At 39.5% G+C, this 11,937-nt stretch overlaps 1 protein-coding gene across 6 annotated transcripts in view; it reads right to left on the minus strand.

Annotated features, from left to right (window-relative positions):
* The window catches only part of LOC112161594 (serine/threonine-protein kinase MARK1), a 35,706-nt gene extending 24,010 nt beyond the window's left edge, over window positions 1–11,696 (minus strand). For 3 of the 6 annotated variants that reach the window (XM_024296839.2, XM_024296835.2, XM_024296834.2), the window contains exons 1-2: window positions 11,154–11,695; window positions 7,802–8,002 (exon numbers count right to left, since the gene is read on the minus strand). In XM_024296839.2, coding sequence (XP_024152607.1) covers window positions 7,802–8,002; window positions 11,154–11,204 — 252 coding nt within the window. In that variant the 5' untranslated portion in view covers window positions 11,205–11,695. Of the gene's footprint in view, window positions 1–7,801; window positions 8,003–11,153 lie in introns of all 6 variants that reach the window. The other 3 variants (XM_024296838.2, XM_024296837.2, XM_024296836.2) reach the window with 2 other exon arrangements.
* Between the last annotated feature and the right edge of the window lie 241 nt (window positions 11,697–11,937).

Here is an 11,937-nt window from a genome sequence, read left to right on the forward strand (position 1 = left end):
AAAAAACTAAAAAAAAAAAAAAATAATAACTAAATTAGCCAAAACAGCTAGCATATAGCTGAAATATGAGCTAAACTCTGAAATAACTGAAAAATCTTAATAATGCCAAAATATTCCAGAAAGCTAGCAGAGTGCCAATATAACTTTCAACTTTACTACACTCTGACTCAATATAATATAAAGTAATGACTAATCGACTATTTAATTTGTTATGGACTAATTTAATAGTCGACTAGTCGACTAACCGTGGCAGCCCTGCTATATACTATTTAAATCTATCAAATAATCTACGGTTACTTAGACAGAGATGCAATATGGGAACATACACAGTTAAACTCACAGCTTAGGAGGCTGAACCTGTGAGTCAGTTAGGTCAGCGTCCGTCTGCATGACTGTGCAGGTCAGCTATCGACCGCCAGCTGCACCCATCGCAATAATCATCCCGAAATGCAAAGCGAAACAGACATGCTCTCCTCACTTTCACAGAACTCAGCAGCTTCTGCAAACCACTAACAGAGCCGGACTGCAGAGTCACCAGTACAAAAAAAAAAAAATAAATCAACACGCTGATAAATGAACGACGCAGCAGTTTCACAGAGAACACCAGAAGAAAGCTCGTCCTCACAGGGAAGTATGGAAATGGCTGGTTTCTTAAGTAAAGAGGTGGTTTCATTTTTCTGAATGTGTTTATGTGGTCCAACCACATTCAATACAGAAAAAAAGATGCACATTCATTACAATAGCATGGTGGTATTGGAGCTAACCAATGCAGTTAAATGGCTTCTACAGGCCTCCAGAGACTTCTCAAACAAACAACGTTAAAGATTTCCAATGTATTCTCTTTTAAAGTAGCTTTTTGGAACTTTGTACAGTAGATTTAAATTAAGTCTTAACTTTCAGATGTTTAATAGTAGTGCTCGGCAGTATGGAAAAAAAGTGTATATCGCGATATAAATTATTTTATAGCGATATATATCACGACATACCAAAATAAAGTATGTTTTCAGTTATTCTCTGAAAAAATTGACAAAAATGTAATTACTGGTACTTAACTTTCCTCTATTTTTTTTAACGTCACGCATGAAAAAACATTGCTCAACAGTTTCAAGTATCTTAGAAGGAAAATACATTTTTGAACAAAAGTTCAGCAATAAAAATAAGCAAAAATGATACAAGAGAAACATGATATGTATTGTGTCTGAGTGGGTGTTATGACAAAGTCAAAAATTATTTTAAAATTTTAAAAACTGACAAAAATTCAAATAGTGTGTACTTACATTTTTTAACAACTAAAACAAAGGTTTGTTACTAAAAAAAAAAAAAAAAGAAGTCAAGAGTCTAAAGCTGGGAGCTCTGGTCTCATCTTCTACTACAGTTCCCACGTTTACAGATAACATCCTTTCAGTTTGCAACACAAAATGTTGCAGTTTGGACCGCATTACAATCTTAGACCAAATAATTAGAAAAAAATACTAGTAGAAATAAAGATCTTTGTACAGAAAGGCACACACTTTGAAGCTGAACAAGTTGAGCAACAATTAAATCCTCACTAAATTAAAAAAAATTACTTTTTATAAATATAATGCAGCATAAGTGAGGTGAGGACGCTCCACTAACTCCTCCTTTATATCCTTTTCTTGTCTGATTAAAACTGTGGAGATCAAAAAATATCACACTTTATACAGACTCTGTTGCTATTCCATCAGCCAAAAATGATGCTTCTATAGAGGGTTTCCCTAATCTAAAGCCGCCTGTTTACATCAAAACTGGCTGAGTCATGGTGTAGAAGATACAAGCACGGTTTTCCCCCCTACTAACGTCTGCGTACGTTTTAATTTCATCCAAACCCAGAGGCTTCATTGGAAGCGGAATACAATCCTTGCAGGAGGAGAATTCAGACTGAAGGGTGGCACACGCTGTGGAGAAACAGTGTGCAGGTGGTGCCTATTTGCAGAACGTCTTAGGTGGGCAGGTGCACAGACACTCCATTCCTCTCCTTCTCTTGCCATGAACTAACATGTTTGGTAAAGTATCAGATATTTTAACAAAATCCTCAAACACTTTTTGTGTTTGAGTGATCTCCAGTGGACTTTCTTTGGGTGAATAATTCAGCCTCAGCGCAGCAGAAGGACAACAGGCATCACTGTTAATTATTCAGCGCATGCGCAACTCCGCGGCCATATGCTCCTCGCCGCGCTCAGGCCCTATGACTATCCCCGCATGAAAAAAACACATGAATGTTTGGACAGATGACGGCAACCTTAGTCACAGCATCACTGGTAAGCTCAAGTTGTTCACGTGTTCCTGCGCACTTTGATGTTCCCGCTGAGCACCCGTTTTGCAACCGCAGGGCCATGAACCTGTGTGCTAAAAAGGAACTATTTCAGTTCCAGCAGGAAGCACTATTTCAGATCAATACTACAGCGGTATGATATAGAAAATGTTCAAGATTTATCCATTTTTCCTCAAACCTGAGAAGAAGACAGAAAACTGTATGTTTTAACTGATGTCTTTCAAGAAACTGTTAACTTTATTTGCAACTAAAGTTCTCTGCTAACCGTCTGTCCATTTTTGAGCTCAGACCAACAACTACTAGAATAATCAACACAAAAGCAAGTTTTATCATCACTGATAGATTGATTATGATAACTATTTCAAAATAAAACAATATAATTAAAAGAAAAGAAAATTATCTCATTACATCAACATATCTATTTCAGAATCTGCAGAATCTATTTCCGAGAAAGCTACATATTTTATGCTTAGTTTGGCTAAAAACGGCATAATCATCACTAATAAATAAATAAATCATTCATCTTTAAACGTTTTATCCAGTGAGTTCAACAACTTAATTCAATAAACTGATATACATGTCGGATTAAGTCTTAATAAGGAATTTTAAAATTATATTTTTCCCTATTATTATTATTATCTTCTATAATAGGCACAGACGAGGATTGAATAGTGCATGCTAGAATTTTTAGTTTGGCTTTTAACATAATTAATAAAAGTTTTAGATTGCTAAATCTGGAAACTTTAACAGGGGAAATTCTGCAAAAACAAATTATTGGTGTGTTTGTAACATTGACATCTTTTCACATTGATTTTAATTAATAAATATTTGTGGTAAGCACAAAAAATAAGAATAAAAATCCCAAACATTTTAAGTATAGGAAGAAAAACAACAAGTAAATAACCTCAAAAAAGATGAAGTTTGTTAAAAAAAGACAACATATACAGACCTTTAAATGAGTTTAAACAATTACTTCTTTATCTGCTTAAACCTTATCTAACAGCAACTAAAGAAGAACCTAAAGATCAAGTGATGTGGTCACTTTTGATGCCATTAACTGTGGAATGCAACCAAATAGAAAGAAAAAAAACTTCAAACACATCTCCTCTCAATGTACAGCAGAAATAGCCATGAAATTGTGGTTTAGGACACAAATGACACAAATGACATGGACATTACAACATCCGCTGAGCTAAACCAGCGATTATCAGGCCAAACCTACAATGTCACAAACAGTCTTTGCAACAATGTCATTAGATTTTAATTTCACGCTTTGAGTTTCTGCTGTGTGTTTTTATATTGTTTTTGTCACGCCACATTTTCTAATAACTCATATTGAAAGATTTTTTTTTTTCATCGGTGTAAAAGGACTCCGTTATGTTAGAATAGGTTTGATCAACTTTTAAAAACCAACTAAGAATGATGTCTTGGTACTTTTACAACTCATTTGTATCAATAGTACTGCCACAAACTATTATTTTAATAGTCGACTAATCACTAATAATTTTTTCAGATTAGTCGACTAATCGGGTCATGTGCAAACTGGATGTAAAGCTCTTAACCATCATTAGCTTTAAACTTACTAAAAACTAGACATATCGCATTACCTGCAATAATGCTAGTGTAAATGGATGTAAAGCACTTTGAATTGTCTGTGTACATGAAATGTGCTATACAAATAAACTTGCCTTGCCTTGCCTAAGCTGAATTTGGCCGCTGAAGATACTAGTGCTGATAGCTGAAGATGTAGAAATTGATAGGTAAAAACGCTGAAATTGATAGCTGAAAACCCTCAAGTTGATAGCTGAAAACGCTCAAGCTGATAGCTGAAAACGCTTAAACTGATAGCTAAAAATGCTCAAACTGATAGCTAAAAAACGCTAAAGCTAATAGCTGAAAACGCTGAAGCTGATAGCTGAAAAGGCTGAAGTTCATAGCTGAAAAGGCTGAAGCTGATAGCTAAAAATGCTGAAGCTGATAGCAGAAAAGGCTGAAGTTCATAGCTGAAAAGGCTGAAGTAGATAGCTGAAAACCCTCAAGTTGATAGCTGAAAACGCTCAAGCTGATAGCTGAAAACGCTTAAACTGATAGCTAAAAATGCTCAAACTGATAGCTAAAAAACGCTAAAGCTAATAGCTGAAAACGCTGAAGCTGATAGCTGAAAAGGCTGAAGTTCATAGCTGAAAACGCTGAAGCTGATAGCTAAAAATGCTGAAGCTGATAGCTGAAAAGACTGAAGTTCATAGCTGAAAAGGCTGAAGTTGATGGCTGAAAACGCTCAAGCTAATAGCTGAAAACGCTCAAACTGATAGCTTAAAACACTGAAGTTCATAGCTGAAAACGCTGAAGTTCATAGCTGAAAATGCTGAAGTTAATAGCTGAAAACGCTGAAGTTGATAGCTGAAAACGCTGAAGTTCATAGCTGAAAACACTGAAGCTGATACCTAAAAACGCTGAAGCTGATAGCTGAAAACACTGAAGTTGATTGCTTAAAACGCTGAAGCTGATAGCTAAAAACACTGAAGCTAATAGCTGAAAACACTGAAGCTGATACCTAAAAACGCTGAAGCTGATAGCTAAAAATGCTGCAACTAATAGCGGAAAATGCTGAAGTTCCATCCATCCATCTTCTTGACCGCTTTGTCCCTTTCGGGGTCGCGGGGGTGCCGGAGCCTATCCCGGCTACTGATGGGCGAAGGCGGGGTACACCCTGGACAGGTCGCCAGTCTGTCGCAGGGCCGCAATCACTCACACATCCACTCTCACATTCACACCTAGGGGCAATTTAGAGTCACCAATGAACCTATGAAGCATGTTTTTGGACGGTGGGAGGAAGCCGGAGTCCCTGGTGAAAACCCACGCATGCACGGGGAGAACATGCAAACTCCACACAGAAAGGTCCCAGCCGGGATTCGAACCGGGGCCTTCTCGCTGTGAGGCGAGAGCGCTAACCACTTGCGCCACCGTGCAGCCCAATGCTGAAGTTAATAGCTGAAAACGCTGAAGTTCAAAGCTGAAAACGCTGAAGTTAATAGCTGAAAACACTGAAGCTGATACCTAAAAAACGCTGAAGCTGATAGCTAAAAATGCTGCAACTAATAGCGGAAAATGCTGAAGTTAATAGCTGAAAACGCTGAAGTACAAAGCTGAAAACACTGAAGCTGATAGCTGAAAAAACTGAAGTTGATAGCTAAAAATGCTGAAGCTAATAGCTGAAAACACTGAAGCTGATAGCTGAAAACACTGAAGTTGATAGCTTAAAACGCTGAAGCTGATAGCTAAAAATGCTGAAGCTAATAGCTGAAAACGCTGAAGCTGATAGCTGAAAACACTGAAGTTGATAGCTTAAAACGCTGAAGCTGATAGCTAAAAACGCTGAAACTAATACCTGAAAACACTGAAGTTAATAGCTGAAAACGCTGAAGCTGATAGCTAAGAATGTTGAAGCTAATAGCTGAAAACGCTGAAGCTGATAGCCAGCTAAAGTATTAGTTAAATGCCAATTTAGCCTAAAAAACTGAAAAAAAGTTTAAGTTACCCAAAATAGCTAGCATGGAGCTGAAATATTAGCTAAATATTTCCAAAATAGCCTAAAAAAACCTTAATAAATGCCAAAATAAAAGAATGTCATTATAACTTTCAAATTAACTACACTCTGACTCCATAAAATATAAAGTAACGACTAATCGACTATTAAATTAGTCGTCGACTATTTTAATAGCCGATCAGTGATCAATTTATTGCTGCAGCACTAGTATCAATGCTGAACTATTTTCATGTAAAATGTGGTCATAAAACGATTTACTTCTATCTACTAAGTTTTCCAGATTTTATCCATAAATCTTTTTATACATGAATTTGATGAGGGAGGACACTTGGCTTTAAAATCTGCCTCCTGGCCTCCATTCTGAACTGAAAAGTTGGACCACAATTATTGCTTGGATTGCATTTTTCTTGGTTATGTTCCTCGCTACCGTTTCTCTCTCTGGCTGGTTCTTGTCTTAGCGTTCTGATGAGCCAGCAAAGGTCTTAAAGCAAACAAACAAAGCAGCGTCTAACCTTCTCTGCCAAGCTCTGCGTTCAGCACGCTCAATCCAATCCCTTTAAAAAAATCAAAAGGACACTGAGCGGATCACACTGTTACCAGCTGGACCTGCTAGAACACTTCTGCACACTGATATGACTCAGTGTCTCCGATGAGGGTGGATAAGACACTAGATCAGGTCGATCACAAAGTGCTGTGGGTCGTAGAAACGGCACAAATTAACCAAACACCAAAGCAAAGGTGTCCATCAACCTGACAGGTACGCAGTGTACAACAGAGTGTGGCTGACAAAGACATGACGTGTCAACCAATCAGGGACTCAGTTTAGGGTGTGTGACGTTTTCAGTGACTCGATCAGCTGGATTTTTGTCCTGAGCTTCCACCCTTTTCTTATCTTGCCGGGGTCGGGCGCAATCGCAGCAGGCGATCTCTGAATGACCTAGTGAACCCAGACATGGTGACATGCTTTCAAGCGTCTCTGTAGAGTTCTCCAAAGCATATGAACCCAAGCTACTCGCTCAACATCATCCATGTTTTCCATGATGTGGCAACGAATGGAGTCTAGAAAAACGTCGGCGCTTGCTCCAAGGTGTCGAGCAGTGAATTTGACTTGGGTCAAAAGAGAGGTGGCAAAAGCGAATTTGATGCTCAGATAGCACTTGATTGACTTGGGGGGCCCCAAATGGCCCTGGGGCCCCCAGTTTGAGACCCCTGCTGTAGGGGCAGTAGTGACTAAGGCTTTAAGTCTTAGGGATCAAAAACGAAAAACTTTTCCTTTCAGTATCTGTTTTTGCTTTTTTGCCCTGGAATCCCATGAATGTGTTACAAACCGTCCGTTTTTCAAAATCTATTCTGAAATCCAGGAAAGTGTTACTGGCTTCTCTAAATGCTGTTAATGAGCAGATGTTTTCTGTTGACATCCTGGCCGTTTCGTGTTGCCAAGAATCGTCCCTGGAAAACCATTTCTCTGTTATTTTTTTGTCTGATTCCAGTGTTCCTCAAAGTATGTTCCTGCTAAAATAAAGTCAAACCATCATCTCAAAGTGAACTTTTTTTTTGTTTTAGGGCCAAATTTGGAGACCTCAAAATCAGAAAAAAGAAGAAAAAGTTGGTGATGCAGTCAACCCGTTAGGGGTCTAAATTTTTGGCAGTCTGTTTATGTCTGATTACCCACAAATCTAAATGAATTTTGTAAAGAAGAGTGGGCCAACATTTTTTCCGATGATAGCTGCACAGTAAACGGCAGATAATTTACAGTCTATTAAATTATGGAAAATATTTGGCTTCTCTTTACTGTTTTGGCTAATGTTACATTCAAAAATGACTCACGTGTCACATCTTCTTATTTATCTGAAGTTAGACCCGTCAGGTCAAAACAAAACTTGGCAAAAACACGTGTTTTTAACGAGCAAAACCTTCAACTTTCCAGTTTTCTTTGCCCTCAAAGAACTGATGGCATTTACCTCTCGTCCAGTCAAAACGTGTCTCGCCAGCTTCACTTTGGCAAAGTTTCCTTTCCCGATGGTCTTCAGGAGGCGATAGTTGCCAATGTGGGGATGCTCGTCTGCAGAGGTGAAGGAGTTGCGGCATCGCGGCAGACTGTGCCGACTCGCCGATTTTGTCGGGGGAGGCGGGGGTTCAACGAAGCCGTCCACTGACGTGTGCTGCAGGAGAGCAACAAATGGAAAAGGTCTTGAACTCTCATTTGCATGCACACAAATATGACACAGTTACTCCAAACTGTTTATTTTGTTCCACAGCCTGCACACTGTAAACGATAACTTTTGTGTCAAAAAGGAGGGATTTTTATTTTGAGTAAACGCTTTCCGCTACATGTTTGCATGGCAAAGAGGTAACATTTGCCTTTTAACGTACTGTGGATATTCAAATGTCGTTAAAATTAATTTGTCTACTAATATTTCAGGCCACAGGCATCAACACAAACCCAGAATCATCACTTCACCTGCATGAATAACAATTTAGAAGGAGAAATTTGATCCAAGTGGCCAAAAAATTCACTTTTTGTGAACACTTTCCCTCCATTTGCCTCGGGCAAGATCATTTGCAAACTTTTGATGTGTGTGTTTTCTTTTTTTAAATCATCACTTCCTTCTGAAGATATTTTGAAGTCAAAAACGGACTCTGGTTTGCCCCTCTGGCAGTTTATGAACCGTTCTTTGGAAAAAGTGTTCTTGGACGGTTAGTTCTGAAGATGACCTCCACTATCACAACCAAGAAGAAAAAACTGTTTAAACCACGTGTCAAAGTCAAGGCCCCAGGGCCGGATTTGGCCCTCCAGATCATTTTATTTTATTGTTATTAATGGCCCGATTTTATCTTGCGCTCATTTCTAACTTGTATAATTTTGGCAAAATATATTTTTATGGAGAGTAAAATATTGTAAGTATTTAAGGTTTAAGTCGATTTAATCTGGAGTAATATTCCTGCCTTTTTATTATTCATATTTATGTTAAAAAGTTACAGTTTTAAAGTTGGCATTAACTACGATTTTTTTAGGCTATTTTGGAGTTTAGCTAATATTTCAGCTACATGCTAGCTGTTTTGGCTAATAGAGGATTTTTTTTTCAGTTTTTTTAGGCTGTTGTGAAGTCTAGCTATGTTTTTCCGCAACATGCTAACTTTTTGGCTAATTTAGTTTTTTCAGTTTTCAAGCTAATATTTACACGTTAGCTGTTTTGGCTAGTTTAGGTTTTCTGCTTCTTAGGCTGTTTTGGAGTTAGGCTAATATTTACACGTTAGCTGTTTTGGCTCATTTAGTTTTTTCCAGTTTTTTAGGCTGTTTTGAAGTTTAGCTATGTTTTTCCACTACATGCTAACTTTTTGGCTAATTTAGTTTTTTCAGTTTTCAAGCTAATATTTACACGTTAGCTGTTTTGGAGTTAGGTTAATATTTACACGTTAGCTGTTTTGGCTAATTTAGGTTTTCTGCTTCTTAGGCTGTTTTGAAGTTTAGCTAATTTTTTTAGCTACACGCTAGCTGTTTTGGCTAACCCAAGTTGGTTTTTTTTTTGTTTTTTTAGGCTAATTTGGCATTTAGCTAATATTTTAGCTGGCTATCAGCTTCAGTAAATTCCGCAATCAGCTTCAGCATTTTTAGCTATCAATTTCATCATCTTCAGCTATCACCACTAGCATCTTCATCAGCCAAACTCAGCTTTCAGCATTCACACTAGCATCATCACAGGTAATGTTATATATCTAGTTCATAAATATGTTAAAAATTACGTTTTTTAAAGTTTTAAATATTTTGTTTCAGAGTGCTCCATAAATGTTTATCCTGTTCAGCCCTCGACCTATGGTGTGTTTTTGATCTGGCCCCCTGTGCGTTTGAGTTTGACACTCCTGGTTCAAACCATCAATTTCATTTTCTGTTTTGTAAAAAGATGGTCAATTTCTGTTTGAAATTTGATTAAAGCTCAGAAGAGGTCCTTAAATCTAACACGTACTGAATTGTCTTATTTATTTCATTGTACAACTAACAGAAACATCAAAATTTGGCTTAAATGATACAGTTTCCTCCTCATACCCTCTGGTACCTTTATCTTCTTTAAAGACATTGATTATAATACCATTTTCTTTAATTTTTTTAACCAAAATTGAACTTTGCTATAAAATACACCTTAAACTCCAACCAATACATGCGTCTGCTGTAAAGAAAACACGTGTGAAGGTGAATTAGGTAAAGCACTGACACAGACATTACGCAGTCTCCTCCAGGCGGCTTTTTCTCCTCTAAAACACCTGCTAATGTCAGTCCAGGTCAGAGATCCCATGATCCTTTACTCCTAAGCGCCACGCCCAGACAGAGAATAAAACCTTGGTCTGATTACCCAGGTTGCCCTGCTCCCATTTCACAGGGGAAACGCTACACCCTGCAGGGTTTGCATCACCCGAACCAGCCTACACCCCACAACTGTTTAATAAAAATATATTTTAAAAAAGACATGGAGGTGAGCGGCTTGATTATTGGTGATAAAGCTGCATATGGGTAATAACCTATCATCAGCCTCACAGAAGCATCTTTGTGGTTAATGGTAGTGACTGCTTTAATAGGCACACTATGCATTAGCCGTATGCATTAGGAGCTGAAACTGGGATGCTCAATAATGCATCTACTTCCATGCAGGCTAAAAATATGACTCAAAATGTGTTAAGATTCTTATATGTTCTAAATATTAAATAAAAGCCTCCCTTTTTATGTCTGCTATTGTTCACCATAATAAAAAAGGGAGCATTCCTTCACACCCAGAGAGAAGTCCCTGGTGACTTAAGTGATAAATGCCTGCTCATCGGGGCCTAATTATGAAGCTCCCTCCTCAGCCCGCAGCACTGTTAGCCTGTAACGGTGACGGGCGGCTGCCACATTGCGATGCCAAGCGTTGCAATTGAAAAGTAGGGCAACAACGACCTCCCCCACCACCACCACCACCTCCACCACCCACCCTTTGGAGGTATTGACGCTGTCGAATAGAAAATACCCCCAGATGCAGCAAGCGGGGAGCGGCAGTCCTCCCCACAGGCCGCACAGACGGACAGCGTGGAGGCTAAAGCGCCGCTAAAGCCACTTTCTGACGCAGTCTTCAGAAAGTGGGGCACGCGGAGGCGCACTTTGATTTTTATTCCAAAAAGAAAGAGAGGAATAAAGGAAACCCCCCCTCTCTATTGGTCGAGTGCAGCGTTAGCCTCCAGTAGCGCTGGAGCTGCACCAAACACAAGCGGTGAAAGAGGAGCTTTCCGGTCACCATTGTTGCGTTCCCACGCGCGCCGTCGCCTTCCCCCCTCGCGGACACTTACATTCTCGGTGTCGCGCTCGTTCACGGTGGGCAATGGCGTTCTGGTCGACATCTTGCGTTGCTTGGCAGGCCGCTCGGCGGTGCAGCGGGCTGGGCAGAGCGGAGCCTCCGTCCTCCCCCCCTCGCGCTCTCTACATCCCCTGGAAAGACCGCGGAGAGCGGCTCTTCACCGGAGCTCTGCGCCCATGGAGTGGCCAGATTTCCTTATCGGCGTTTGAGCACTTCCCTTCAGGTGGAGCAGACAGGAAAGGACTTTGAAAAAAACAAAAAAGAAAGAAAGAAAGAGCGAGACTAACGGGGGGAGAGGGAGGACAGGCGAGGGAGGGGGGAGGCAGGCCAGGAAGATGCGTCGGTAACGGACGGCTGTGCGCGCAGTGCGCGCCGCGCAGCTCATCTCAAACCTCCCACCAGGAAGGATGGAGGGATCTCACCCGCCACACAGGCTCTTTGTCTGCTCTTTTATGGCTCATTATTCAAGTCACCAGAAAGTGGTTAAGCTCTCAGCTGAACACAGCCCTTCAGATTCAGTCCAAGCACGCAAAAGTCAATGAAAAACAACAGTTGCTTGTTTTTCTGCCCTCAAAACTTCACTTTATTGAAGCTGCTTTGGCAAAATAATCGCCACTAATTAGGATAGGATAAAAGAAAATGATTTAATTTGGGGTTTTTTTGTTATAAAATGTGACATTTCTATTATATTAGTTTGTTTGTATCAAAATGTTTCAATTAAACAAGTGTCCAAAAGAGGCCTAGTCAGAGGAAAGGCCTGTGTCCAGCAAAAAGCT

Source organism: Oryzias melastigma, linkage group LG15 (genome assembly GCF_002922805.2).
Source record: "Oryzias melastigma strain HK-1 linkage group LG15, ASM292280v2, whole genome shotgun sequence".
Classification (NCBI taxonomy): domain Eukaryota; kingdom Metazoa; phylum Chordata; class Actinopteri; order Beloniformes; family Adrianichthyidae; genus Oryzias; species Oryzias melastigma.